Source organism: Lampris incognitus, chromosome 7 (assembly GCF_029633865.1).
Source record: "Lampris incognitus isolate fLamInc1 chromosome 7, fLamInc1.hap2, whole genome shotgun sequence".
In the NCBI taxonomy this organism is placed as follows: Eukaryota; Metazoa; Chordata; class Actinopteri; order Lampriformes; family Lampridae; genus Lampris; species Lampris incognitus.
Genome location: NC_079217.1, coordinates 20209962 through 20235972, shown reverse-complemented (window position 1 = coordinate 20235972; position 26011 = coordinate 20209962). Strand labels below are relative to the sequence as shown.

General features: G+C 46.6%; 1 protein-coding gene across 3 annotated transcripts in view; it reads right to left on the bottom strand.

Moving 5' to 3' along the window:
* LOC130116135 (unconventional myosin-Ic-like) overlaps positions 1-26011 on the bottom strand; it is a 79666-nt gene that overhangs the window by 43408 nt on the left and 10247 nt on the right. Inside the window, exon 1 of one of the 3 annotated variants that reach the window (XM_056284084.1) lies at positions 7329-7595. The exons of the other annotated variants lie outside the window; for them this stretch is intronic. Coding sequence (XP_056140059.1) covers positions 7329-7475 — 147 coding nt within the window. The 5' untranslated portion in view covers positions 7476-7595. Of the gene's footprint in view, positions 1-7328; positions 7596-26011 lie in introns of those variants that run through there. 3 annotated transcript variants of the gene reach the window in all.

Genomic DNA, 26011 nt, shown 5'->3' with positions numbered 1-26011 from the left:
TGTTACCTCCGGCTTGATCAGGTGTCGCTACAGACACAATTGGTCGTGTCTGAGGGTGGGAAGCCGGATGTGGGTGTGTGTCCTGGTCGCTGCACTAGTGCCACCTCTGGTCGGTCGGGGCGCCTGTTCGGCGAGGAGGGGGAATAGCATGATCCTCCCACGCGCCATATCCCCTTGGTGAAACTCCTCACTATCAGGTGAAAAGAAGCGGCTGGCGACCCCACATGTATAGGAGGAAGTATGTGGTAGTCTGCAGCTCTCCCCGGATTGGCAGATGGGGTGGAGCAGCGACCGGGACAGCTCGGAAAATAGGGTAATTGGCCAAGTACAACTGGGGATAAAAGGGGGGGAAATCCGGAAAAAAAGATTGAATCTTACTAACTGTATCTTCTCCGAACCCATTTCTCTCCCTCTTACCTGCCCCCCTCCCCCGCCCACAAAGTCTCTCAATCAGCTCGCACTCCTTTTTGCACTTCCGTCAACGAGTCAAGGACAGAGAGTGAACAGGCAGGTTTGAAGTGGACAAGTAATGAGAAAAAAAGGGAAGAAGAGGCATTGGGTGAGCCAAGTCCCCTGCCAACACATACTCGCTCTCTCCGCGACCTTCAGAATTTCCCTGAGCGCGCTCATGGAGCTCAGCTGTCCCACTGCTTGTTTAAACCTCATATAAACTGCTGCTGGTGCATTACACGGTTGATGTCGAGGACAGGATGGAATGGCGGGATGAATAAAGACATCAGCCCATTACGACCATCTATGAAACTTTGTCAGTCTAGAAGAAAAAGATAAACTGGGTTTCCATTGCGCTTCGGTCAATCTCCGTGTTTCCGTGTGTCTGTAGTTTTCCCTCTCCGGGTAATGCCCCGCCTCCTGCGGAGCTGCTGATGGAGCCCAGGTGATTCCAATCCTCATCAGCTGGGCATAAGCCTTGGAGAGAGGTAACAGACCCCATGATCCATACTTATGCAAATTACTAAGTATGGGTTAAAAACTAAGACAAATCTGATCAACTAATTTTATTAAACTATAATACTGCAGCGACTTCAGGAGGCAGCCCGGGGACCGCCACAGCCGGGACGCGAACCCGTGTCTCCCGCTCCGCAAGCGACAACGTTAACAGTCGACTAAAAGGTCCCTGTTAACGTTGTCGCAGTCGACTAGTCGACTGTTAACGTTGTCGCTTGCGGAGCGGGAGACACGGGTTCGCGTCCCGGCTGTGGCGGTTCCCGGGCTGCCCCCTGAATTCGCTACATTGGTGTCAGAAGTGGGATGGTGGGACCGTAAGGCCATCGGAAGCGCGTGCGCCCAGAGGCGTGAGGGAGCTGATATGCTGAAGCGCGGGGACGCGTTTCCCGAAGGAGGGGGGGTAGTGTAACGTGCATGGATAAGTAGACACGGTGGTCCTTGACTAACGGGTTGGACCCTTTAGTCGACTGGTTAACGTTGTCGCTTGGGAGATACGGGTTCGTGTCCCGGCTATGGCGACGGTTCCCAGGCTGCCCCCTTAATTCGCTACAATACATTATATTTGGATTATCGAAGAACACGTCAAAAAAAAAGAAGAACACTTGGACGTCCGGGTAGCGTAGCAGTCTATTCCGTTGCCTATCAACATGGGGATCGCCGGTTCGAATCCCCGTTTTACCTCCGGCTTGGTCGGGTGTCCCTACAGACACAATTGGCCGTGTCTGCGGGTTGGAAGCCGGATGTGGGTATGTGTCTTGGTCGCTGCACTAGCGCCTCCTCCAGTTAGTAGGGGCCCCTGTTCGGGCGGGGCGGGGCGGGGCGGGGGGATAACGTGATCCTCTCACGCGCTACGTCCCCCTGGCGAAACTCCTCACGGTCAGGTGAAAAGAAGCAACTGGTGACTCCACATGTATCAGAGGAGGCATGTGGTAGTCTGCAGCCCTCCCCAGATTGACAGAGGGGGTGGAGCAGCGACCGGGACAGCTCGGTAGAGTGGAGTAATTGACCAGATACAATTAGGGAGAAAGGGGGGGGGGTTACAGTGCATACCACATGGTCACAACCATCGCCGGTTCGATTCCACCCGGCAACCTTCGTGGCATGTCACACCCCTCTCTCTGCCATTTCCTGTCTGATTCTTCACTACCGCTATCTAATAAAATCAATAAATGCTCAAAAAATAATCTTTAAAAATACAAAGACAAGGTGTGCACTTTAAGAAGGGAAAAATGCATAATATTAGTCAGTTTTTCTTCGGTTAGTGGCATGTGAAATCTTGACTCTTGCTATATATCTTAGCATTAGTATACGTCTTTGGTGCCAGTGTTCATTCTAGCATGGTTTCGACCCAATATCCTCTTTCCTGTTAGCGTTGTGCACGCCTGGCTGGACACAGAAGGGTTAACCTAGCTGTTCGACACTATGTAAACACGCATGTTTAAGTCCCATTTCTGAGATCAGAAAGAATGGGACGAGTTAACAAATACACACAGATCTACTCTATTAGCTGAAACCCCTTATGAACACATTGTGCGTGTTAACTACATAGCATATACATTACATACAGTCACCATGCAGAACAAATCCGCAGATTAGATGGGCTTTTTAAGATTAAATGCAGGAATCAGACCCCAGAGCACTTGAACCAACACATCTTTTTAATGTTAACGCATGTAAAATACCCCCCAATTAAATATGCAAAATAAGAACAAAGGGAGGGAAGTGTAGTGATGTTTGTCAAAGAAACGCCAAGTTTTTTCATCAGTGGTCTCCAGTGAAAACAACTCGTGACTAAAGCCATAACGGAGCGTAATGTTTGGTTCTGATGAAGGACTGGTTTACCGCTTGTTGTTTTGCCCCCTTCTACATTTTTCCACCATGAATCAGTTGTCTGGCTTTCTTCTCTCCTCTAAACTCGCTGGTTTCGTTCTAACTGGCAAAAAAGAATTGGGCATGAAGGGAACAAACAATGCACATCCCGATCCGCTTCCGAGACGCACACAGATGTGACCCTTGTGAAACTATAGCAAGACTTTCATGGTGCCAAGGCTGAGGCTGATGCTGGTTTCTCTCTCTCTCTCACACACACACACACACACACACACACACACACACACACACACACACACACACACACACACACACACACACACACACACACACACACACACAGGCCTGATGGTCGGCGGCAAATATGCAAATAGATGATGAATCCATCAATACAGATGTCCTGCACATGCGCACAGGCACACACAAACACACAGGCACATGCATGCAAACACACACAAACACATGCACACACACACGCACACGCACACACAAACACACGCACACACCTGCAAAACCTAAGCCTGTTTCACTTTGGATTCTGTCCGCTATGGAAAACCCCCTACAGGCTTCGCTGTAAACATGTTCTTTATCCTGCGAGGCCATGCTCCATGTGATGTACTGGCATAATGGGATGACGCAGACTAGACTGGAAAGCGGTCAGACAGGTGGGACTAGCTAGGAGTCATCCTTCACCGGGGAGTAAATGTACCGTCCCCTCCTGTCTAACAGGACATAAGGCCAACATAATGGCAGCAGCTGGACTGGGACGAGGAGGGGGCTCTGAACAGCGAGGGTTTGGATATTTCAGGGATTATCGGGATTTCCGGTATTTTTTGGAAACTGCCCCATAGACTCTCTCATGACAGATGATATTATCTGTTTTTTTTGTTCTCGGATATGATGGGGATTCGGCGACTTGCTGGAGACCACCTCAGCAAGGATCAGATCTAGGATCTGAATCTCTGAGTGGTATCTTAACCTTAATTCACTCTGATCCCCCCCTAAGTATGAGACAAAAGCAAATTCAGAAAGGTAAGTTGTATGTGTGTGTGTTTGTGTACATGTGTGGATGTTCCTGAACACATATCCAAATTTATTGGAAGTTCATCAAACTCTGACTTCATCAGTGCTGAATTGCCAACTAACCTAAAGGCATACTTAATAAGCAGCTGGGCTTGTTTCACCTTGGTTTCATCCTCACACATAGGCTAATACGGTTCTCTTGCAAAGAGAGTAGCTAGGCTTGTTTTCACTGAGCCCGCGGTCCTAAAATGCTTTCTAACCAAAACGCTCGGTTTCTGACAGACAGGCATTTTCATGCGGTCTTTGAAAACACAGAATGACGTATTCTCTGTGTGGAGACAGAGGGAAGCGTGTTGCTCCGCTGATGAATTACAAACACAGCAGTGCCAAGGTAAAACATCTATACTGTAATCTGTAGTCAGTGATAGACTGTTTATAACCTTACGTTGAGTGAAGAGGAAGTAGAGCAGAGAAGATAATGATTACCGTGGCTATTTGTTAGAAAGCAGCAGGTGATGCGGGGGGAAAAGAGTCCCCTCAGGGAGTTCCTATGGTCCTGTGGTGGCAGCCAGCATCCATACCAGCTAGCTGCTGAGTTATGGACCTCAATGGGGGAGCAGAGCACACCACACAAACATGCACACACACACATGCATGCACACATGCATGCACACAGTCTGCCCTTCAAATAAGATTGTTAATGGCAAACCTCTTCACGTGTTTAAGACCGGACAACTGATCTTGGATTAATACCAAACACGCTGAAGGTCTACTTACCTTCCGCCAACATGCCTTTATACCTTAGCCACCCTATTTGCAGCTTTTCATGTAACTCATTAAACATATTAGCGCTACAGCCTGCAAGCCTTTCAAGATGTGGTTGAGCCTGAATGTCCATAGGGCATAGGGAGGGTTGGAGGTATCGGGAGAGGGGCCATTTTACAACCCCCCAAAAAAAGATGTTTCAGCTAAAAGTACGCTGGACAGTGAAACAAAACGGGGAAATCAATAGATTACAACGTCCTCTTTGCACCATATGTTTACATCTGTTGGAAGTATTGTCAGCAAGATTAAGGTGAGAATCAAACATAGTATAACTATTAACGTGTACCGATACCTTTTCCGTCAGCATTTGGGTGGCAATTAATCATTATTATGAATATATCTATGAGTCATTTGGTCTAAAACTAAAACTAAAGCTAAACTGAACCAGGGCATCCGAGTAGCATAGTGGTCTATTTCATTGCCTAACAACACGGGGATCGACGGTTCAAATCCCCATGTTACCCCTGGCTTGGTCGTGCATCCCTACAGACACAATTGGCCATGTCTGTGGGTGGAAAGCCAAATGTGGGTATGTGTCTTGGTGGCTGCACTAGCGCCTCCTCTGGTTGGTCAGCTTTGCCTGTTCGGGAGGGGGAACTAGGGGGAATAGCTTGATCCTCTCACACGCTACATCCCCCTGGTGAAACTCCTCACTATCAGGTGAAAAGGAACGGCTGGCGACTCCACGTATCGGAGGAGGCATGCGGTAGTCTGCAGCCCTCCCCGGATCGGCAAACGGGGTGGAGCAGCGGCTAGGACAGCTCGGAAGAGTGGGGTAATTGGCCAAGTACAATTGGAAGAAAAAAGGGGGTAAAATCCCCCCCCCCCAAAAAAAATCCCAACTCCAAACAAAGCTTTTAAGATGATACACGTTTGTATTTTAGGTATTATCCATCCATCCATCCACACCTGCTTATTCCCATTCAGGGTGAAAGGATTAGGTAGCATCACTTCTTGTTTACTGTGCCACTGCTCATTTTCACACTAGCATCATGCCCAGGAAGGCGATACGAGGCATAATTTACAGCACGCTCAATATATTCAGACATAAAACTACAGTTGACTGAGATGAGATGAGGTCACATGCCCTGGAGGTAGCAATGACAACTCTGTCAGGAATGTCTCTGTGTATTGTGCTATCCTCACATCTCGGTCTGTCTGTCCCTATCTGTCCCCTTCCACTTCCCTTGTTCCACTGTGTGATTAAAATAAACAGTGATTCCTCTCACTGGGATGCTATTTTCGACACTTCCGAGAAATACGCCGAAACTGGAGGGAGTGGCAAAGTCTGTATGAAATCAAGCCCCTTTTTGCAACTGGGCTGCACGGCGGCGTGGCTTTTTTCATCGAAAATAGATGTGGGCGCATTAAACGTCAGCATTGTATACCAAGCTGACGTATCAGAGAGTGTTTTAAATCCGTATGGATTGAAATCGGTGGGCCAAAAGTTTGGTCTAAATCAGAGAAGGTTGAATCAGTTCATCTGGATACAAGGTTTATTGACAGACACCTTTCATCGCTCAACTAAGTGACCTCTTCAGTCGAAACTGACTGCAGGTATCCCCATCCCCTTATGAACAATACACTGCAAGACTGATTCAACCTGCTTTGATTCACTTACCTGGATTATGGAGCATGGATCAAGACATTTGGGTCAAAATACTGTGGAAATTGTTCAATTAGCTCCATGGTGGCCCAGAGAGGCCCAGTCTGTGCCATCTTATTGAATCGCTATTATTTTTCATATTAGCGAATATGTTGATGGCCACAGTGAGAAATAGAACAGGTGGCTTATGAGTGACACACACACACACACACACACACACACACACACACACACACACACACACACGCTTGTTCACACCCGAATGCACACGCTAGTTTCATTCTCGCTTTCAGTCAGCGGCGGAGAATCCCGCCCCGCCACATAGCACCAGCATGTCATGTTCATGTCACACACTCAAACACACACACACACACACACACACACACACACACACACACACAGATACAGATACAGATACCAGAACAGAAATCAGGATAGACAGACATGAAATAAACCTGAGAGGCAGACTTCATATATAAACAATGCAGACATCAACAGTACAATCATGACACATCCACTGACTAATTAAAAATGTCCAGATGGCAGCTCAGCGAAGCTAATTACAGGACTTTCTAGAGGGGCACGTCAGGTGATTCTTGAAGACACGACAAATGATTCACAGAGATCAAACCGCCAGTGCGCTCCCCTCTGTGATCTTTCGGTTCTAGGGCATGCTGTCAAAGTTGTTACATAACGTAGGAACACAAAAATCTTTAAAAGTAGGTGTTCCTGAAACTCTTCATCCACACACGCACACGCACACGCACACACACACACACACACACACCCCTCCCCCAGTAAACACACCAATAAGTCACCTTCTCTTCTCTTCACCTGCTGCTCAACAGCAGGTTTATCTTGCACACACATTCTTACATTCCACACTCGTGAATGGAAACCCATTCTCACCATACATGCATGCATGCATACACAGGCAAACACACACACACATGGAGTATACTATAAACAAAAACCTTGACTAACAAGCCCTTAATACAAAACCACAAACAGTACCATGTCACACAGAGAGTCAACACACCGGCGTGTTTCAGGACAAATGTTTGACCGGATCTCTTACCAGAGGTCTGTACTTCATAGCTAGCTCCTGCTCTTGCCTGATTTGGAAAAGGGTTTTTTTTTTGTTTTTTTTTTTTTTTGTTTTTTTTTCAGTGTTGATATTCCAGCGATTAGAATGTGGCCCCCAGCACCACGTCTCAGTGACCATTTAACCGACGGTTTGTTTTTAGAACCTCTCCCCTCTGTCCTGCCCATGCGGGAGAGAGCCAGCTGCCATACCTTCTCCTCTTACTGCGCCCCTCTCTCTCTCCCTCACTCTCTCTCTCTCTCCCCCACTCTCTCTCTCTCCCCCTCCCTCTCTCTCTACAGAGGAAACAGTCCCTGTTTTGGGTGGCACCTACCCCCCTCCTTTTCTCTCTCTCTTTTTCTCCCCCGCTCTCTGTCCAACTCTCTTGCACCAGTGGAACGTGGAGCTGACATTCGAGCTGCAACGCAAAAAATTTACACTGGTTTTTCTCCACTTACCCTTTTTTTCTGTTCTCTCTCTCTCTCTGTCTCTCTCTCTCTCTCTCTCTCTGTCTCTCTCTCTGTCTAGTCAGGGGGGAATAAAGCAGTTACAAAACATCTCCCAACATAGACACACATGCACATGGTCCGAAATACACACATGCACATGGTGAGACACAAAGACACACACACACACACACACACACACACACACACACACACACACACACACACACACACACACACACACACACACACACACACACACACACACACACACACCTGGCCTCAACCACCCTTGAGGAGAAGAAAAGATGAGAGGAAAATGTGTCCCAATGTATAAGTAGGGGTAGAGAGAATAATAATGTGTATGGGTGTCTGGGTGTGTCAGAGAGAGGGCGTGGGTGAGCAAGACAGAGAGAGAGAGCGAGAGAGAGATGAGTGCATATGTACCAATGTGTGTGTGCCCACAACATTTTGGGGTAAAACGTACAATGAGGGAGACGTCGGTCGGAGGTTTGAGCCTATGAAACGTTATCTAAATGACCCCAGAGCCCCTCACTCCTCCAGCCTGTCTACAGTAGCAGAGAGGATTTCCAAGACAGGAAACCTGGACCATAAAGATGGAGGATACATGCAGTCTAACCACAGACACACGCATTACAAACAGAGCCATGTGCAAGGACACAAACACTGATGCATGCAGACACAAACACTTCCTGTCATTAGCCCAATATCATTATGAGCGTAATTAATCCAGACGAGCTTTTTGCACACACACACACGTGCGCACACACAAAGAGACACAGGGACACACACGAACAGTAGATCAAAGGCTTCAGCAGGTTAATACATCTGCTTGTTAACACTAATAACAACTGACATCTCACAGACGATGGGCGTGGAGTCAACAAAGAGCGAGACGGGTTTCTAAGTGGGGCCCATTGAGTCATATAAAGACATTAATGTAATGCCAGTGTGTTGAGAACTGAGCATCGGTCCAAGAGTGGCTGCTTTGTTGAAGTACTGCAGTAATCGTACACATTGACGACAACCAAGGACCCATTTTCTCATTATTTTCCAAGACTAAAATCATAGTTATATCAATACTTTGCAAAGTCACCGGGTTTTGGTCAGAATGAAGTGATGAGCACGTTAAATACACTGGAGCAGGGCTGAAGAAGATGTAGTTTCCAGAAATCGCTGCCCACCGAACATCAGTATGAGGTTACACAAAGAAGCCTGGACTTGTGTGTGTGTGTGTGTGTGTGTGTGTGTGTGTGTGTGTGTGTGTGTGTGTGTGTGTGTGTGTGTGTGTGTGTGTGTGTGGAGTTCCAGTGTGCAAACATATACTCATAAAATCACCATATGACAATCCCGATACAATACCAGTCTCTCTCTCTCTCTGTCTCTCCCTCTCTGTCTCGCTCTCATTTGTCCTTTGTGGGGCAATAAAAAAACATTTTTCATTGTTTTACAGAGTGTGGACAATTTGAAAACCTGTTTTTTGTTTAAATACATTGTCTGAACCACTCAATGAGACATTTTCTGAAACTATTTCGTTTCATGAGCTGGATCACAATAAATTGCATAAGCTCGAATATCAGCTGTTGGACTTCCTGTTGGGGGAGGCTCTGTATTCTACATTATTGAAATACCCGTTCATATTGTGACCAGGAAAAACAAAATGGATGACAGAACAGAGATGGAAGTCATACCTTTTATTCATTTCACTGTGAGATTTTCATTTGTTCCAGGATGAAATAGTCTTTACAAGTTTCTTCTTTTTTTTTTTTTGGTTGAAATCTGCTTTAAATGTGTGTCTGAATTTGTTGTTGCAGAGGTATATAGATATCTATTTAAGGTATATATGGAATGGGGCATCCAGGTAGCGTGGCGGTCTATTTTGTTGCCTACCAACATGGGGATCACTGGTTCGAATCTGTGATATCGGTCTGTAATAGGACCCAATTTCCTCTCGGGGATGAATACAGTATTTCTGATTCTGATTCTGAATCCCCGTGTTACCTCCGGCTTGGTCGGGCGTCCCTACAGACCCAATTGGCCATGTCTGCGGGTGGAAAGCCGGAAGTGGGTATGTGTCCTGGTCGCTGCACTAGCGCCTCCTCTGGTCGGTCAGTGCACCTGTTCAGGGGGGAGGGGGAACTGGGCGGGAATAGAGCGATGCTCCCATGCGCTACGTCCCCCTGGTGAAACTCCTCACTGCCAGATGAAAAGAAGCGGCTGGTGACTCCACGTGTATCGGAGGAGGCATGCGGTAGTCTGCAGCCCTCCCCAGGTTGGCAGAGGGGGTGGAGCAGTGACCCGGACGGCTCGGAAGAGTGGGGTAATTGGCCAGATACAATTGGGGAGAAAAGTAAATTTAAAAAAAAGGAACACATGGAATAAATGTTCAGCTATATTTGTATGTTTCTAATGTAAACTAAATAAATATGCTTTGAATTTCTCTCTCTCTCTCACTCTGTCTCTCTCTCTCTCTCGTTCACTCGCTTTCTCTCAATTGATATGTGAATGAGTTCTGTGATGGGAAATTAAGTCTTTTTTTTGGACAGGTGATTGTGAAGGAGCGATTTTTTTGTTAAATAAAGACTGGTTTTAAAATTCTCTCTCTCTTTCTCTCGCTCTCTTATATATATATGCACAAAGCAAAACTTAATGTCCTAAATTGATGCACACGCAGCAGATGAAGTGTCCATCATTAGCCATCAGGCCTCTACACAGGAAAGTCAATGCAGTCTGCATCTCAGGCTGCAGATTACAGGGCTGCAGCTTCAAAGAGCACAGCAGCAGTAGGAAAGCTGGGTTTATAGGCCTCATTAAGAGTGCTGGACCCTTCCTGTAGATCTAAGAGAATGGAGGTGTAACTCTTAACTGGCACTCCCTGATCGCTACCAGACCTCTGGGTCAATGTCAGTTATCGTCAAGGCTAAACGATCTGAAAAAGGCCCTCATAAAAGACCGACAGTATCTTTTGACGATCATTGTTTATTGACATTCTTTAATAGAATTTGCTGAAAATGCAAGACAGACCACAAAAAAAAGGTGGGAAACCTGGAACAGACTGCAGGAAGGGTGTGAATCAATGAGGGAAGGCGAGGTAATTTTCTTTTTTGAATACGACGACTCGCTCTGTGTCAAGTTCATTTGAGTAGCCCAAAATCTCAGTAATGGTCTCACAGGTCGTTATGTTCACATAGGGAGAAACAAGGAGATACAAGAGACGACAACAGGCAACAGACTTTATGCTCAGAGCCTCGATTCAGACGAGCAAAAGAATCTGCAGGGGAAGAAAAAGGTGTTGACTGGGAAGGGTGGATAATGCGTTAAAGATTTAAAAATCCAACACCTAATGACTACCTACCCTACTCCTGTTTTAACTTGCTCTCTCCATTCCCACGCTCCCCTGACTAAGTGTAGGCCGACTTCGCCCCGTTGTGTTGTGTGTACTTTTTAAAATGGCTCCTTCTGGCTTCTGCCCACCCTTCTCGCAATCTCGTGCACCCACACCAGTTACAGCACAGTTTCTGCCTCTTCATGGATGAGTATTAGTGGAAGAACAGACCTAAAACTCCACAGGACAGACAAGTGGCACGCGCACACACACACACACGCGCGCGCACACACACACACACACACACACACACACATACACACACACACACACACAAACACACCCCTGCTGTAATGCTGACACAGCACTCCATGCTGCCCCCCGCTGGTCATCCCAACTCGGTGAAACTCGGGGTCCCATAGGAGTTGCTGAGACGGACATGGTATAACTGAAAATAACAGGTCTGGGTTTCCATCCAACAGCCTGCTTACAGAGGAGCCATGAAAACACACACTTTGTACGGGGCTTGGCAGTGCCTGTGTCAGAGATTTTAAGTGTGCGTTTTGTTTGACTCTCTCTCTCTCTCTCCCTTGCTCGTTCTCTCCCCCTCCCTCCCTCCCTTCCTCCATCCACTGCCAGTAGACATAGAGCCCCTGACTGCAGGAATCTGAGTAATGTTTTCCAGACGTGCTCTCTCCTCCGCTCCTCTCTCCCTCTCTCTCTCTCTCTCTTCGCTCTGTGTACTCCAATGTGGAACGACTGGGCGAGCAAACAGGAGACAGACAGCAGGAAACATGCGACGATACAAGGAAAGATAAGCGTGTTATAGTTGCACAACTCCAAGCCTGTCAACCGTATCTATTCATTTGGTCATTTCATTTAATGTGTCTGCAATGGTACAACTCATTTTGGCGGGTGCATAAGCTGTAAAGGTGTGTGTGAGAGAGAGAGAGAGAGCGAGAGAGAGAGAGAGAGAGAGAGAGAGAGAGAGAGAGAGAGAGAGAGCAAGAGAGAGAGCGAGAGAGAGAAGGTGTCTATGCAATGTGTAGTCTGCAGGCTCATGCTGAAGCAGCATATTTGTGCTGAGCTGGAGAAAGGTGGGGCTGTATCTGACCACCGGTATCTCGGCTCAGCTGTCAGACTTTAACCCTTCTGTAACCACACATCCATTTGTAACCACCAAGCTATGCCAAGTGATTTCATAACACTTTAATCCTCCGCTCAGAAGAGGGTCCGCTTCCATCCAAAATCAACTTTAATTCGAACGCGGCCGACTTTGCAGCAGAACAGCTTTCTCTGCTCGGGCGACAGTTGAACCAGTTATCTTCCATACTGTTACAGTTTGCACTTTGACCTCCACCTTATGAGCCACTTTCATCATCCATCCGCCCCTCCCACTTTTATGTGCCGGATCCGGTCATGACCACAAGGTAAGCAAGCCAAGAATATAAAACGCCTCATTGAGGGTGTCCTTTATTGCTCCAAGGTTAGAAGTGTTCTGATATCTGTGGACTATAGTGGGTGTAAAAGCATGACAACAATACAAACAAACCGTGCTGTAAATCTGCCATGTACCCTGGGTAATCTGGGCAATTCCGACAGGCAGTAGTGGAGTGGAAGTTGCCACGCCTTTGTTTACTTCAATACATGGGAAGATCTGATGAAAAAAATAATTGTAAATCAAACGTTTGATCGTGAGGCTCATGTGTCACTGCACAGCGTGTGACCCAGTGTTAAGCGGCCATTTATAATTTATACTGGGACACTTTGGGGCCCAGTGTCAATCTGAGGCCTACGTGTTCCTGACCAATCTTTGAGGGCTCAAGGCTGTCCCACGGTGAAATCAGGAAGTGCATGAGAGCTGGCTCACAGACTTTTTGAGTCCTTACTGAACACTTTCTGTAACCCCGCAATTTCATCAACTTTGCTTGAGGGGGGCATCCGGGTAACGTGGCGGTCTATTCTGTTGCCTACCAACACGGGAATCGCCGGTTCAGATCCCTGTGTTACCTCTGGCTTGGTCGGGCATCCCTACAAGCACAATTGGCCGTGTCTGTGGGTGGGAAGCCAGATGTGGGTATGTGTCCTGGTCGCTGCACTAGTGCCTCCTCTGGTCGGTAGGGGCGCCTGTTCAGGGGGGAGGGGGAACTGGGGGGAATAGCATGATCCTCCCACACGCTACGTCCCCCTGGTGAAACTCCTCACTATCAGGTGAAAAAAAGCGGCTGGCGACTCCACATGTATCGGAGGAGATATGTGGTAGTCTGCAGCCCTCTCTGGATCAGCAGAGGGGGTGGAGCAGCGACCGGGACGGCTCAGAAAAGTGGGGTAATTGGCCAAAAAATAAAATTGGGGAGAAAAAAGGGCCTATAAAATTGGCCCTGTGATGGCCTGGTGGCCTCTCCAGGGTGTCTCCCCGCCTGCCGCCCAGTGACTGCGGAGATAAGCACCAGCATCTCCATAACCCCAAGAGCAGGATAAGTGGTTTGGATAATGGATTGAAGAATAAAAAAAAGGAGGGGGGAGAACTTTGCTTGAGGGAATAACCCACAATTAATCGAGGTGTAACATTTAAAATGGGGATAACCATAGAGTCAACTGGGATGACAGGGGAAACCCTGGAAGAGTAAAACCCATAAACAAAACATGGAAGAAGCCAATGTGAATATCCGCAGATAGCATGATGATCATTTCCCAAAATTTTTTTATTTTTTTTTTAAAATTTGGTTTGAGCCTACGACATTACTATATTATTCATAAACAGGGAGTCTACAGCAAACTCTGAAATGAATCAAACTGTAAAACCAGACAGTAGGTCCGCTATGTGGCCCTCTCCTGAAAATCACCGAATAAAAAGTAAAATAAACACCACCAAAGTAGAAACACTGTGGACTGATGTGTGATGTCAGCTGCCATCTCTTCCCACATATTTATGTGATGTCATCGTAAAAGCGCTAGTATTCACACACATGCATGTGTGCGCGCACACACATACACACAAAACCATATTTACTGGCTGAACATTAATAACACAATACTTTGTGGCTGCTGTTTCTGAAGGCGGGCTCGTTGTCGACATCATTTCCTCTTTCTGCCACCAACGATCACAGAAGCTGTAAAGCTCCACATGCAGCAGTGGTCGGTGACACACCAGAAGAGGTCGAGGTGTTTGGGAAAATGAACAAGCTGCTCATCTCACTCTTATTTTCCTGCGTGTTCAGACGCGGGGTGAGGGGCCACAATCTTAAAGCAGCACAGGTATATGGGACACTCCCTTTAAAACCTGATTTTACTTCACCATCTTTTGACTGATTCACTGACTAGAATGCAGGAAAGGCATCGATCTTTTCCTTCTTCCTCCACAACTTTTATTAATCACCTTTGGAGACATTGCTCCATCCATTACGCTGTGCTCAGATGAAGGGCAAAGGTCACCGAGGAGTCAGAAACTGCACAACCTACCAGAGGCACTAGGGGTGTGTAAGTGTGTGAGAGAGAGGCAGAGAGAGCGAGAGAGAGAGAGAGAGAGAGAGAGAGAGAGAGAGAGAGAGAGAGAGAGAGAGAGAGAGAGAGAGAGAGAGAGAGAGAGAGAGAGAGAGAGAGAGAGAGAGAGAGGGAGAATAGTAGAGTACAGTAGTAAATGCCTTTAGAAAGACATCTCAGACCATTAAGAAGCTTAAATTTGAGTGTGTGCCAGCTCATTGGATCTGCTGCACACACACACACACACACACACACACACACACACACACACACACACACACACACACACACACACACACACACACACACCACTTCCCATTTAAGTTAAGTCTTGGGTTTAACCGTCTCACTCCTTCGCTGTATCGCACAGGAAAACAAAGAACCCCTCCGAAGAAAACACCAAACTAAAGATCGGTCTGTTTATACAACGGGGGTAGAAAAGCTGAAATCCCACAGGCTGCTCGCTGAGCTAAGTCATGTGACCTTGTATCCGTGGGAAATCAGAAAAGGAAACTTTAGTTGCTCCTCCTACCCAACCTCCCCTCTCATCTCTCTCTCTCCACCCTTCAGTTCCCCCTCAAAAGAAAATGATTCCTGATATAAAATGCATTTTTTTCCATTCTGCCTAATGAAAATCATATTGTCCGGGAGTTCAAACAAGACAAATCTCATGCACTAGGAATGAGATTTTCGAGTAATGCTATTAAAGTTTCATCATATCGAACACACCCTGGGTTGACATATTTGTGCTCGAAAATGATCCTAGAGTTAGTTAGCGAGACATCCCAGCGAATTACTATCATAAATCTAGTCCTTTCTTTCTATGAACCCTTGGGTCGACCGGTGCGTTGGAACTCTAGGGATGGGATTACTACCAGGTTTCATCATACTGAACACACCCTTAGATGCAGGGCTGTATACATTTTCAGCTCTTATTTGGCAACATGGCCTCTCCGCATGCCTACCGGTCATGTCATGGCTAGTTGGGACTGGTCCAGGAAACTAACTTGTGTCATCTTAAAAAATATCTTCACGCAAAATATATCTAAGGATATCAAGTTGGGATGGATCAATAAACAGTAGTACATTTCAGTTTGGAAGGTGCTATCATTTGTGTGACTTGTAGGAATGTAGGTTACACTGTAAAACAAGGTTTCTTAGTCATTGACTACATCACTAGTCCTCTGACAGATACACTGGGTACCTGTGAGGTATAATTGCTTTGCCAAGTATTCACTACATGATAACAAGCCAATGAAAAATACCACTCACCAGCCCCTGCACATACACCAATCAGCCAAAACATTAAAACCACCTGCCTAATATTGTGTAGGCCCCCCTCGTGCCGCCAAAACAGCTCTGACCCATCGAGGCATGGACTCCACAAACCTCGGAAGGTGTCCTCTGGTATCTGGCACCAAGACGTTAGCAGCAGATCCTTTAAGTTCTGTAAGTTGTGAGGTGGGGCCTCCATGGATCGGACTTGTTTTTCCAGCACATCCCACAGATGCTCGATCGGATTGAGATCTGGGGAATTTGGAGACCGAGGCAACACCTTGAACTTTTTGTCATGTTCCTCAAACCATTCCTAGGCCATTTTTGCAGTGTGGCAGGGTGTATTATCCTGCTGAAAGAGGCCACTGCCATCAGGGAATACCGTTGCCATGTACTTGGTCTGTAGCAACATTTAGGTAGGTGGTACATGTCAACGTAACATCCACATGAATGCCAGCACCCAAGGTTTCCCAGCAGAACATTGCCCAGAGCATCACACTGCCTCTAACGGCTTGCCTTCTTCCCAGAGTGCATCTTGGTGCCATCACTTCCCCAGGTAAACAACGCACACGCATTCGGCCATTCACATGATGTAAAAGAAAACGTGCTTCATCAGACCAGACCACCTTCTTCCATTGCTCCATGAACCACTAGTGATGCTGACGTGCCCATTGTAGGCACATTCGGCAATGGACAGGGGTCATCATGGGTATTCTGACCAGTTTATTGCTATGCAGCCTCATACACAGTAAGCTGTGGTGCACTGTGTCTTCTGACACCTGTCTATCATAGCCAGCTTTATCTTTTTCAGCTATTTGAGCTACTGTAACTCCTCTGTGGGATCGGATCAGACAGGGGGCACGAACACAATATTAGGCAGGTGGTTTTAATGTTTTTGCTGATCGGTGTAGATCCCACATTTCTGAGAAAAAGCAACAGCTACTGAAGGAGGGAACTGGATTGCTGACCCGAAAAATACAGTGAAAAGAGAGACAGACATCTTCATTGTGGAGGGAATCAATCCTCAAAAAACTTGGAAAAGACGATAGTGTGGTGATAGTGGTGTGGTAAACACAAATATATGAGCAACAGCCCATGTGATGGCCCCACTCATTTCGCTAAGCCCAACATTATCCCAGTGAGATGAATCAGATTCAGCGTGCATGCCATCTAATAGCTCAGCGCATGTGCTCCCAGTGTCCCCAGTGTCCTGGCAAAATTCCCAACCTGGCTCTCTCCATCTGGCCACCTAACCATCCCCCCGTGTAATTGGCTCAATGATTTCTCCCTCTTCACCTCAAGCTAACGTGTGGTGAGCATTCTGGTGCAAAATGGCTGCCATGCATCACCCAGGTGGATGCTGTACATTGGTGGCGGTTGAAGTGAGTTACCCCCTTCAATGTGAAGCACTTTGGGCATCTAGAAAAGGGCTATATAATTGTTATCCATTATTATATGTGATACTGCACTATGCTTGGGTTTTGACCCAAAACAATAAGGCTCCACCTCTGACCTCAGCCGTATGTGATGGTAGATTTGAAGATCTTCAACCTCGATGGCAAATGACAGATATTGTTAAGGCAAGATAGTTTGAAGACACTAACTATTACATAGATGAAAGAAGGAAATTAATTAAGAAGGGAGGAAAAGGAAACAATTACATAGGAAGTTTTCCAAGAGTTCGATTGATTCCAGCATGCAGCATCTTGGGCCCCAAGACCAGAACCAGGAGTTTCATTAACCTCAACCCACCCCAAATCTCTCTCTGAGAGATTTTATGTCAGCTCGCGCTTCCATCTTCACATTCAATCATTTCTGAAACAGAAAGAGGCTCCAGCATTAATGGTAATATCGGTAATCAGTGTCAAGTATTTATGTTTATACATAGTATATCTTTATTTTTCATATCTTTATATCTTTACCCACTACCTAACCTAAACCCCTACTCTTAACTGCCATTACTGTAGTTATCATCACTACGGCACAAAAACCCACATTTGTGTATGATTTGCATGATGTTTTCGTGTTGTGTTAATTGAATGCCGCTCGTGCTGGTCACATCGTTTCCCAGAGAATTACTATTGAGACTATAACGTGGGCTCCCAACCTGGCAACCCAACAAATATGTTATTAGTGCACTGTAACATCCTATTACTGAGTTATGATGCCTTTATAAAATGAGTCATCAACCACAGATCAAGTAATTAGTAAACACTTGTAAGCCTGATTGTCTGGCACCTTTTTGTTCCTTGAACAAAAACAGGATCATTCTGCCTAGGATACAAAACACTGGCCCATGAAGCACAGAGCCAGAACTAAATCCACATTCCCGGGTGAACTGTTGAGAATTTTGTAATCGACTTTAAGACTAGACCGCACGCGCACACACACACACACACACACACACACACACACACACACACACACACACACACACACACACACACACACACACACACACACACACACACACACATACACACAGGTTGGGCAATCAAGACGCTGACATTGGCCAGACCTTCACCCCATCACCCTCTAATTCCCTCACTATTGACTTTCCCTCTGCCCATCTCTCTTGCCCTCTTTCACCCCCTCCGTCCCATTCTGTGTAAGTGTGCAGGGCAGAGCTGGCAGGGGACACGGGGCAGTGGTTAAAAAGGGCCTTTCCCTTCTGCGGAGAGCAAAACGTCATCAGGGAGAGGAGAGGAAACGAGGCGAGAGAGGAGGAGAGGGCGTGAGGGACGCGATGAAAAAGCTAAATGGAAGTGCAGGGCGGTTGTGATGTCAGAGCCAAAGAATGCGAGCCATGATGTGGGCGGCAGAGAGAGGGAGAGAGGGAGAGAGAGAAAGAGCAAGAGAGAGAGAGAGAGAGAGAATGACCAAAAAATTAGAACTATCGTGAGAAAGGATGAAAATGAGGAACTTAGTAATAAATAGCCAAAGCGTGTCAGAAACCTCAGGGGACGCAGGCGGAGAGACAGAAGAAGAGAGGCATGCGTGGGCAAGAGGGAAATACAGTCAGTATAAGAAATGCAGATAATGACCAACGGAGCCTGAAATACTGCTCTTGTTTGCCTTGCAGCATCTTGTGACAAGGGTTTGTTTTTTTTTACTTTACTGACACTGAGGGGAATCCCTGGTGAGCAAACACATTCAACTCAAAACTGTGTCTGTTCCTCTCGTCCCCCTCGTTCCTCTCTCTCTCTCTCTCTCTGACTAACTTGACATTAAGTGGAGTTAATCACTTGAGCGTGCATGTACTCATAGGCACTAGACCATAGCAAGGTTTCCACTGTGAGCAGGTGTGAGGCTGATGCAGAACAAAGAACCGACACACATGTGCCAAGCTTAGACACCCCGCCTGCCCTTAACAAAACACACACATACGCTACTCACCGACGCCGGGCCACATGGGAAATATCATCGCCATAATCACGTGGGGTTTTACACGATAGACAGATAACCATGGTATCTGCTTATGCACGCAAAAAATACCATGTTCGTCACGTTGAATTCTATGGTGCCATATCACAGCAGAACTGGTCGACTGCTTTTCAAATAACAGCCCCTTCATATATTTCGGACCTCGTTTTGTAGTAGATTTTCAGTTACGGATTCTCTTTATCATTCATTTAGATGATAAAATGGTGTATCACAATATCAATTTCATCCCATCGAAAGGCAATAAAGAATAATACTGAATTTTGGGGGTTTTTTGGATTTTTTTCCCCACCTTTTCTCCCCAATTGTACCTGACGAATCACCCCACTCTTCCGAGCCATCCCGGTCGCTACTCCACCCCCTCTGCTGATCCGGGGAGGGCTGCAGACTACCACATGCCTCCTCCAATAAATGTGGAGTCGCCAGCCGCTTTTCACCTGACAGTGAGGAGTTTCGCCAGGGGGGACATAGCACATGGGAGGCTCACGCTGTTCCCCCCAGTTCCCCCTCCCCCTTGAAAAGGCACCCCGACCGACCAGAGGAGACGCTAGTGCAGCGACCAGGACACATACCCACATCCGGCTTGGTTGATGCTAGATCCAATGGGGTGTAGGCACGGAAGTAGCCGTGATTGGCTGTTGCGTCGGCCAATAAACCTCGAAGCGCACTGACATGAAACAAACGATGTACACTGAAACATCGACTCGGGGTCCTTCGACTACATATGGCGTCATGGATTATGTTGCTAGCTAGCTCTGTTTAACACTAACTTTATAGTTATTTAGCTGTATTTTTTTTACAATCCACGTTGACATAGAGTTGGTTAGTAAAGGTGCGTCTAACGTCACTCTACTGTTTCCCCTTGTTCCTAAACTAAACTAGCTAACTAACGTTAATTTAATTCACCCCAACTATTGCTCTGTCTGTCGGTCTGGCAGTTAGTGCGCTTCGAGGTTCCGCACTGTCTCTTGGCCGACGCAACAACCAATCACGTCTACTTCCGTGCCTACACCCCGTTGGATCTAGCATCAACCATCCGGCTTTCCACCCGCTGACATGGCCAATTGTGTCTGTAGGGACGCCCAACCAAGCCAAAGGTAACACCGGGATTCGAACCGGCAATCCCTGTGTTGGAAGGCAATGGAATAGACCGCTATGCTACCTGGATGCCCCTCAAGATTATGTTGAATATTTTAGCCTAGCGTATTTCATAAAAGGTGTTACTCTCATCTAAATCACTATAAACACACCGGCACGTACACAGATCAGATGGGGGAGCAGTGTGTGCATCCAAACTATTAATGCAGCAACTTGGTCACCCTGATTTATTCAGTCTGACCACTGTACTTTGCTCTAAATTAAAGGCTTATCCAGGCTTGGTCCATTCGATTTGAATCTGTGTAAGCTGTGAACAAGATGCAGACACTGCACTGTCTGCACTGTCAGTGGATTGGGTATTGGACAGGTGGGTTTGTTCTCTGAGATATAAGGTTGTGCGTAAGTTTGTTATTGCCCTACAACGGAGACATACACAGGTATACAGAAACATGCGCATGTGCACGCACGCACACACACACACACGCACTCACACGCATGCATGCACCCACTCACACGCATGCATGCACTCACACTCAAACCATTCTCACACAGCCAGCATTCCCTTCCAGTCATCAGGGGCAGGTGGTGACTTGCTGAACTCAAAACATTTCTCTCTGGTATCCAGGAAACATTCTGTTTCTCACTCTTATTCCCATCTACGACCTAGCTGCGACCTGGCTGCCATTTTCCCCTGCAACTATTCAGCACACCCCCACCTCCATTCACCTTGAAACCCCATCTCTCTATCTCTTCCACTATCTGTCTCTCCTTCACTGCTGGATGCAGCCTTGCCTCCATCTCTTCCCTTTGCCCTGTTCCTGCTTTCCACTATCCCCCTTTTTTTTCATCTCCACCTCCTCCACTCTCTACAGACATTTTTCCACCAACCTCTAGCTTTCTCTTCATCTCTTCTCTTCCTTCCCTCTTTATCCTCTCCTCTCCTCACCCGCCCCACCTCCTTCCTCCCTCTAGGCTTCCTCCGCCACTCCTGGTTTCCTCCCCCAGGCCAGAGAGCCTCATGGTCGTATTTATACCCAGCAGGCCTTATAAGGAGAAAGGCTTTGACAGTAGGTTAAACGCCGCTAGTTGGCCTGCATCCTATGGCCCAAAATGTTGTACATACAGTCGAACAGACAGTAGAGTAGACCACAGGAACCCGGCCAAAGGCAGATAGCCAGTCTGCTTTCTACTGTCTGCAGTAGCTGCAGCATAAGAGGCTTGGGTAAACTGGGTGCCACACCGCCAACTGTAAATCATCGGTCTTTGCCTATTTTAAGTAGGTGGACATGCATAGATATCCTCTTGAATGAGCATGCTGCATGGTCTGCAAGGTCCTGAATGCTACTTCAGCTGTTTGCTCCACCGAGCAGCCATTTGTGGCAAAAACTCACAGTAACAAACCAGTTGACGTCGCTCATGAGGTCAGAACACACAATAAGTTGGAGAAAGGATCATTAGTGAGAATAATAGGGGAGTCTGTTCACTTAACATACTTTTTCTCCTCCCCATCCTGTTCTACATTCATCCATCTATCTGTGCATTAAGCAGCAGAACACAAGACAAAAAAAACAAAACACGCTCAAACAGCTAACAGATTTTAAACAAATTCTTGCAGGAATTTTAATCTTTGTCCCAAAAAGCAAAATGTGCGGCTATATCATGACATTTTACTAGGAATCCGGTGTAGTCCTCCCCGGCATTGTATTGCATAAGGACAACTTGAACAAGTTGCTAAATATCAACAATGAATTTCCTGTTTACTCCTACTACTTCCTCCCTGATGATTGGACATCAATAACAGCAGAGCCACAAGACAAAACAAAACCAGCAAGTTGTGGCTAACGCAGACCTGCTCACATTCTTAAGGTCCGAACGTTACTTTAAGATCCCCCCTCTCCCCCGCTGTTCTCTCTCCCGTCCTTACCACCTGTTATTTCCCCCCTCACCCTCCCACCTGGCCCTTTTCGCTCTTCTTCGGTCAGCTAGTCAGTGAGGGTTCGGGGGTACCACAATAGTTAACCCCTCATTTTCAGGTGTGGCGCTGGGTAACAGAGTTACGTCCGAAAAGCCAAACAGCCAAACAGACAGACACAACAACAACTACCAACTGCTGGCCGAATCCGCGTGCTCATACAAGCCTTCAATTCCACCCACGCACACACCCCCCCACACACACACACACACACACAGAATCCTTAAAGTGCTCAGCTGTTGTTACACAAGGGCTGCATCTAACACTTGGGGGGGGGGGTAAAAGACAGGAAAGATCACTCTTGACAGACAACCGGGCACATCTGTAAAACTTTGCAGATAAGCCCTTTACACAGCCAGATTAACAGTTCAACGTGATAAATGAATGAGAATTCGTGTGTGGACTGCCTGAACCCTGAAAGGAATTCTCCAACGATGAGCCACGAGCATACAGGACTCAGGACTTGACCAGGGTCCAAGTGAATAACCAAATACAGGCACTCTCCCAACAAAAGAAGATTGCTCAGCAGTTTGCACAAACACACACGCGCTTTATTTCGACAAACACACTTCACATTGCAATATCTCTGGAATCTTCTCCTTAGTTATCCCCAGAGCCTTATCAGCAGGGTTTGGGGCTGTTGCGATGGCGAGTACACACAACTGTCGGAAACACACACGCACACACACACACACACACACACACACACACACACACACACACACACACACACACACACACACACACACACACACACACACACACACACACCCCGACAGCTTTCAGGAAAAACTCCCATGAACAATGGCAGTAGGCACTTCACTATCTATAGTTCCTAACTAGATTTTTTTTTATTTTGTGTATGTATGGTTATTTTAAAGCCCGTTGTGTTGCACTGAACTGTATTAAATATGCTGACTGAGTGACTGAGTGAGTGACTGATTGCATACACAAACTTTCCTCCTGGTTAAGTGACAGGTTATTTGTTAACTGTGACCCAGAAGTGGCCAGACAGCTATGCAATCGTTGCAGCACCCTCATTGCTCCACGTGAGCACACGGTCCTTCCAGCCATGTTAACGATGGCATGCCAGGCCTCGCCAGCTGGGACCAGGGCTTCTCCAGACATGAGATGCAGTCATCTGACTCCATAAGAATGCATCTGTCTGTCAGTTGGTGGTGCATGAGAGAGAAAAGTACAAGTAATGCAAATGCATCCTTGATTTCTGAGGTTTATTGTCCTGGGAGAAACCCTCCAGCCTTCCGCAGTAAAAGCCAGGCTAGCCCACTGCGCTTAAAGTCAAACTAGAGATCGTCTAGAGAGTGCTATTCCTCTCATGATCTCGACACATTATACATTTTTATGTTAACTTTCTTTTTAAGAATGAAATGACTAATCACCATTTTTATAGCAAATACTAAGACTCTCCTCTTTGAACTGCTCCCCAGTACCACGCCCTGCCACAAGCCGAGCTATTTCCACCGGGGACTGAACAGTTGGTCCAACAGTTGCCTTTAACAGCAGCTGATTTTTTTTCTTCTGTCTCTTTTGCTTGTACACACACACACACACACACACACACACACACACACACACACACACACACACACACACACACACACACGTCTGTCCAAGCTAAATGGAATAGCTGAACTGGGTGGGGCAGATAAGGTATGTTACTGGGGTATGTTATTTAAAGTGCTTAGATTAGCTCGTGTTTGATAAGGAGCTATGTGGCTCCGAAGTTATGTTACACAATGCAGACCCAGAAAATTGCACAAGGGCCCATCTTGACTGTGCCAGTGAACTTCGTTCCTGAGAGCGCTCCAAGAAAGAGCAACACTGCAGGAAAAAGAGGTTTAAACTAGGAATTTATGCACATTGTGCCTCGACAGTAGAAGGGGAAGGGACATTTACGGTTAGGTGAGCCAGAAAATCTGAATGCGTGTTCTCCTGCGTGGACTGATTCCCATTATATGGAGAGTGGTTGAAGGTGTGTGTGTGCTAACTGCACTATGGAGAGGAGAACGGCGGTCTTGAGGGGAAACACGGCTCAGGTGTTACTCGAGTTCAAACCAGCCCCCTTATCGCTCTCAACCACAGTGTTTTCATTCCTCAAATCTCTACATCTCTGCCTTTCCACCATGCATCGGACCATGATTTCATCTCTCGTCTTCCCTCTCTCTTTCTACCTCACATTTCTGGAAAACACAAGGCTGAATGCACCTTATTTTGGAGATCTCTTCCAGCCTATCCCTACCTCCACTATGGACTCTCCCTCTCATTTCTCCCATTTCCTCTCTGTTTGCCACTCCCCTTTTCAAATGACACCATCGCTCTTCCCACTACCGGTCTAAGGCCACACCTGCTTGGCAGTGTGCTGACATTATCAATTCTCTGTGGATTAGAGTTGGTTAAAGGTTAACAGCAAGGTCAAAGACAGAAACAGAGTGAGAGAGAGAGAGAGAGAGATCATGACACACATACATGCAGACAGAAAGAGTGAGTGAGTGAGTGAGTGAGTGAGTGAGTGAAAGAGAGAAACAGAGAGAGAGATAATGAGACACATACAGACAGAGTGAGTGAGTATGAGTATGAATGAGAGTGAGAGTGAGAGTGAGAGTGAAAGAGAGAAACAGGGAGATAATGAGACACATACAGATAGAGTGAGTGAGTGAGTGAGTGAGTGAGTGAGAGTGTGTGAGAGAGAGAGCGAGAGAGAGGGAGAGAGAGAGAGACTGACCATTATGGATACTGACATGTACACATGTACATAGCAGACACAACATTCAAATCATTTGAATACAGGGCCGTCATACACAATAGAGAAGGAAGAGAGGGAGCAGTGGTTTGAAAGGGGAGTGGTAAGGAGCAAGTGAAAGAAAAAAAGACTGGAAAGAGCACACGCGCGCACACACACACACACACACACACACACACACACACACAAATAAGAAACACTTCCCATTCTCAATAATTCATACCAGGTTTATTTCATACAATCCAGAGCTACAGAAAAAAAAGGCTAAATGATAAATTAGGTCTTAAATACAAATGGGTAAATGGCAGGGTTTCTTAATCTATTGGTCTACTGTAAAAAGTGGAACAGGCCTAACAGGTCCAAATTAAAACAGTGCAACGGGCCCGACTTCGGCTTAAGTCCAAACCTGATTTGGCAGACATGATGGTTGGTGAAGGGTTGCACACTAGGTTGGGAGTTGGGTCTATCCGTCATGCTAATTCCATGCTGTTTCAACATTTCATTTCTTTTTCCGCCGTCCAAATTTTGCAGCTGGCAAAACACACTCTGCAATCTCTCTACAGGCTTTCCATGTGCCATCTTTATTTCAGTAAATGTGACCTAATGACGGCGGTTTAAGTGCTGTGTAAGTCTACGGCGTCCTCCCCTTGCACTTTGCATCGTCACAACAGATCACGGAGTGGAAAAAAAATGAGTTCAATTTGTCAAATGAGAGGAAGTGAGAGGTTTTATGTGGGAAAGAGCTGACTCTCACTGAGGTCAAAAAACGTTTCAGTATGGGTTTAGACACAACCAGTAAGATCTCCACAAACACACACACAGTCAGTTGCACATAATATATATTCTCTTCCTTAC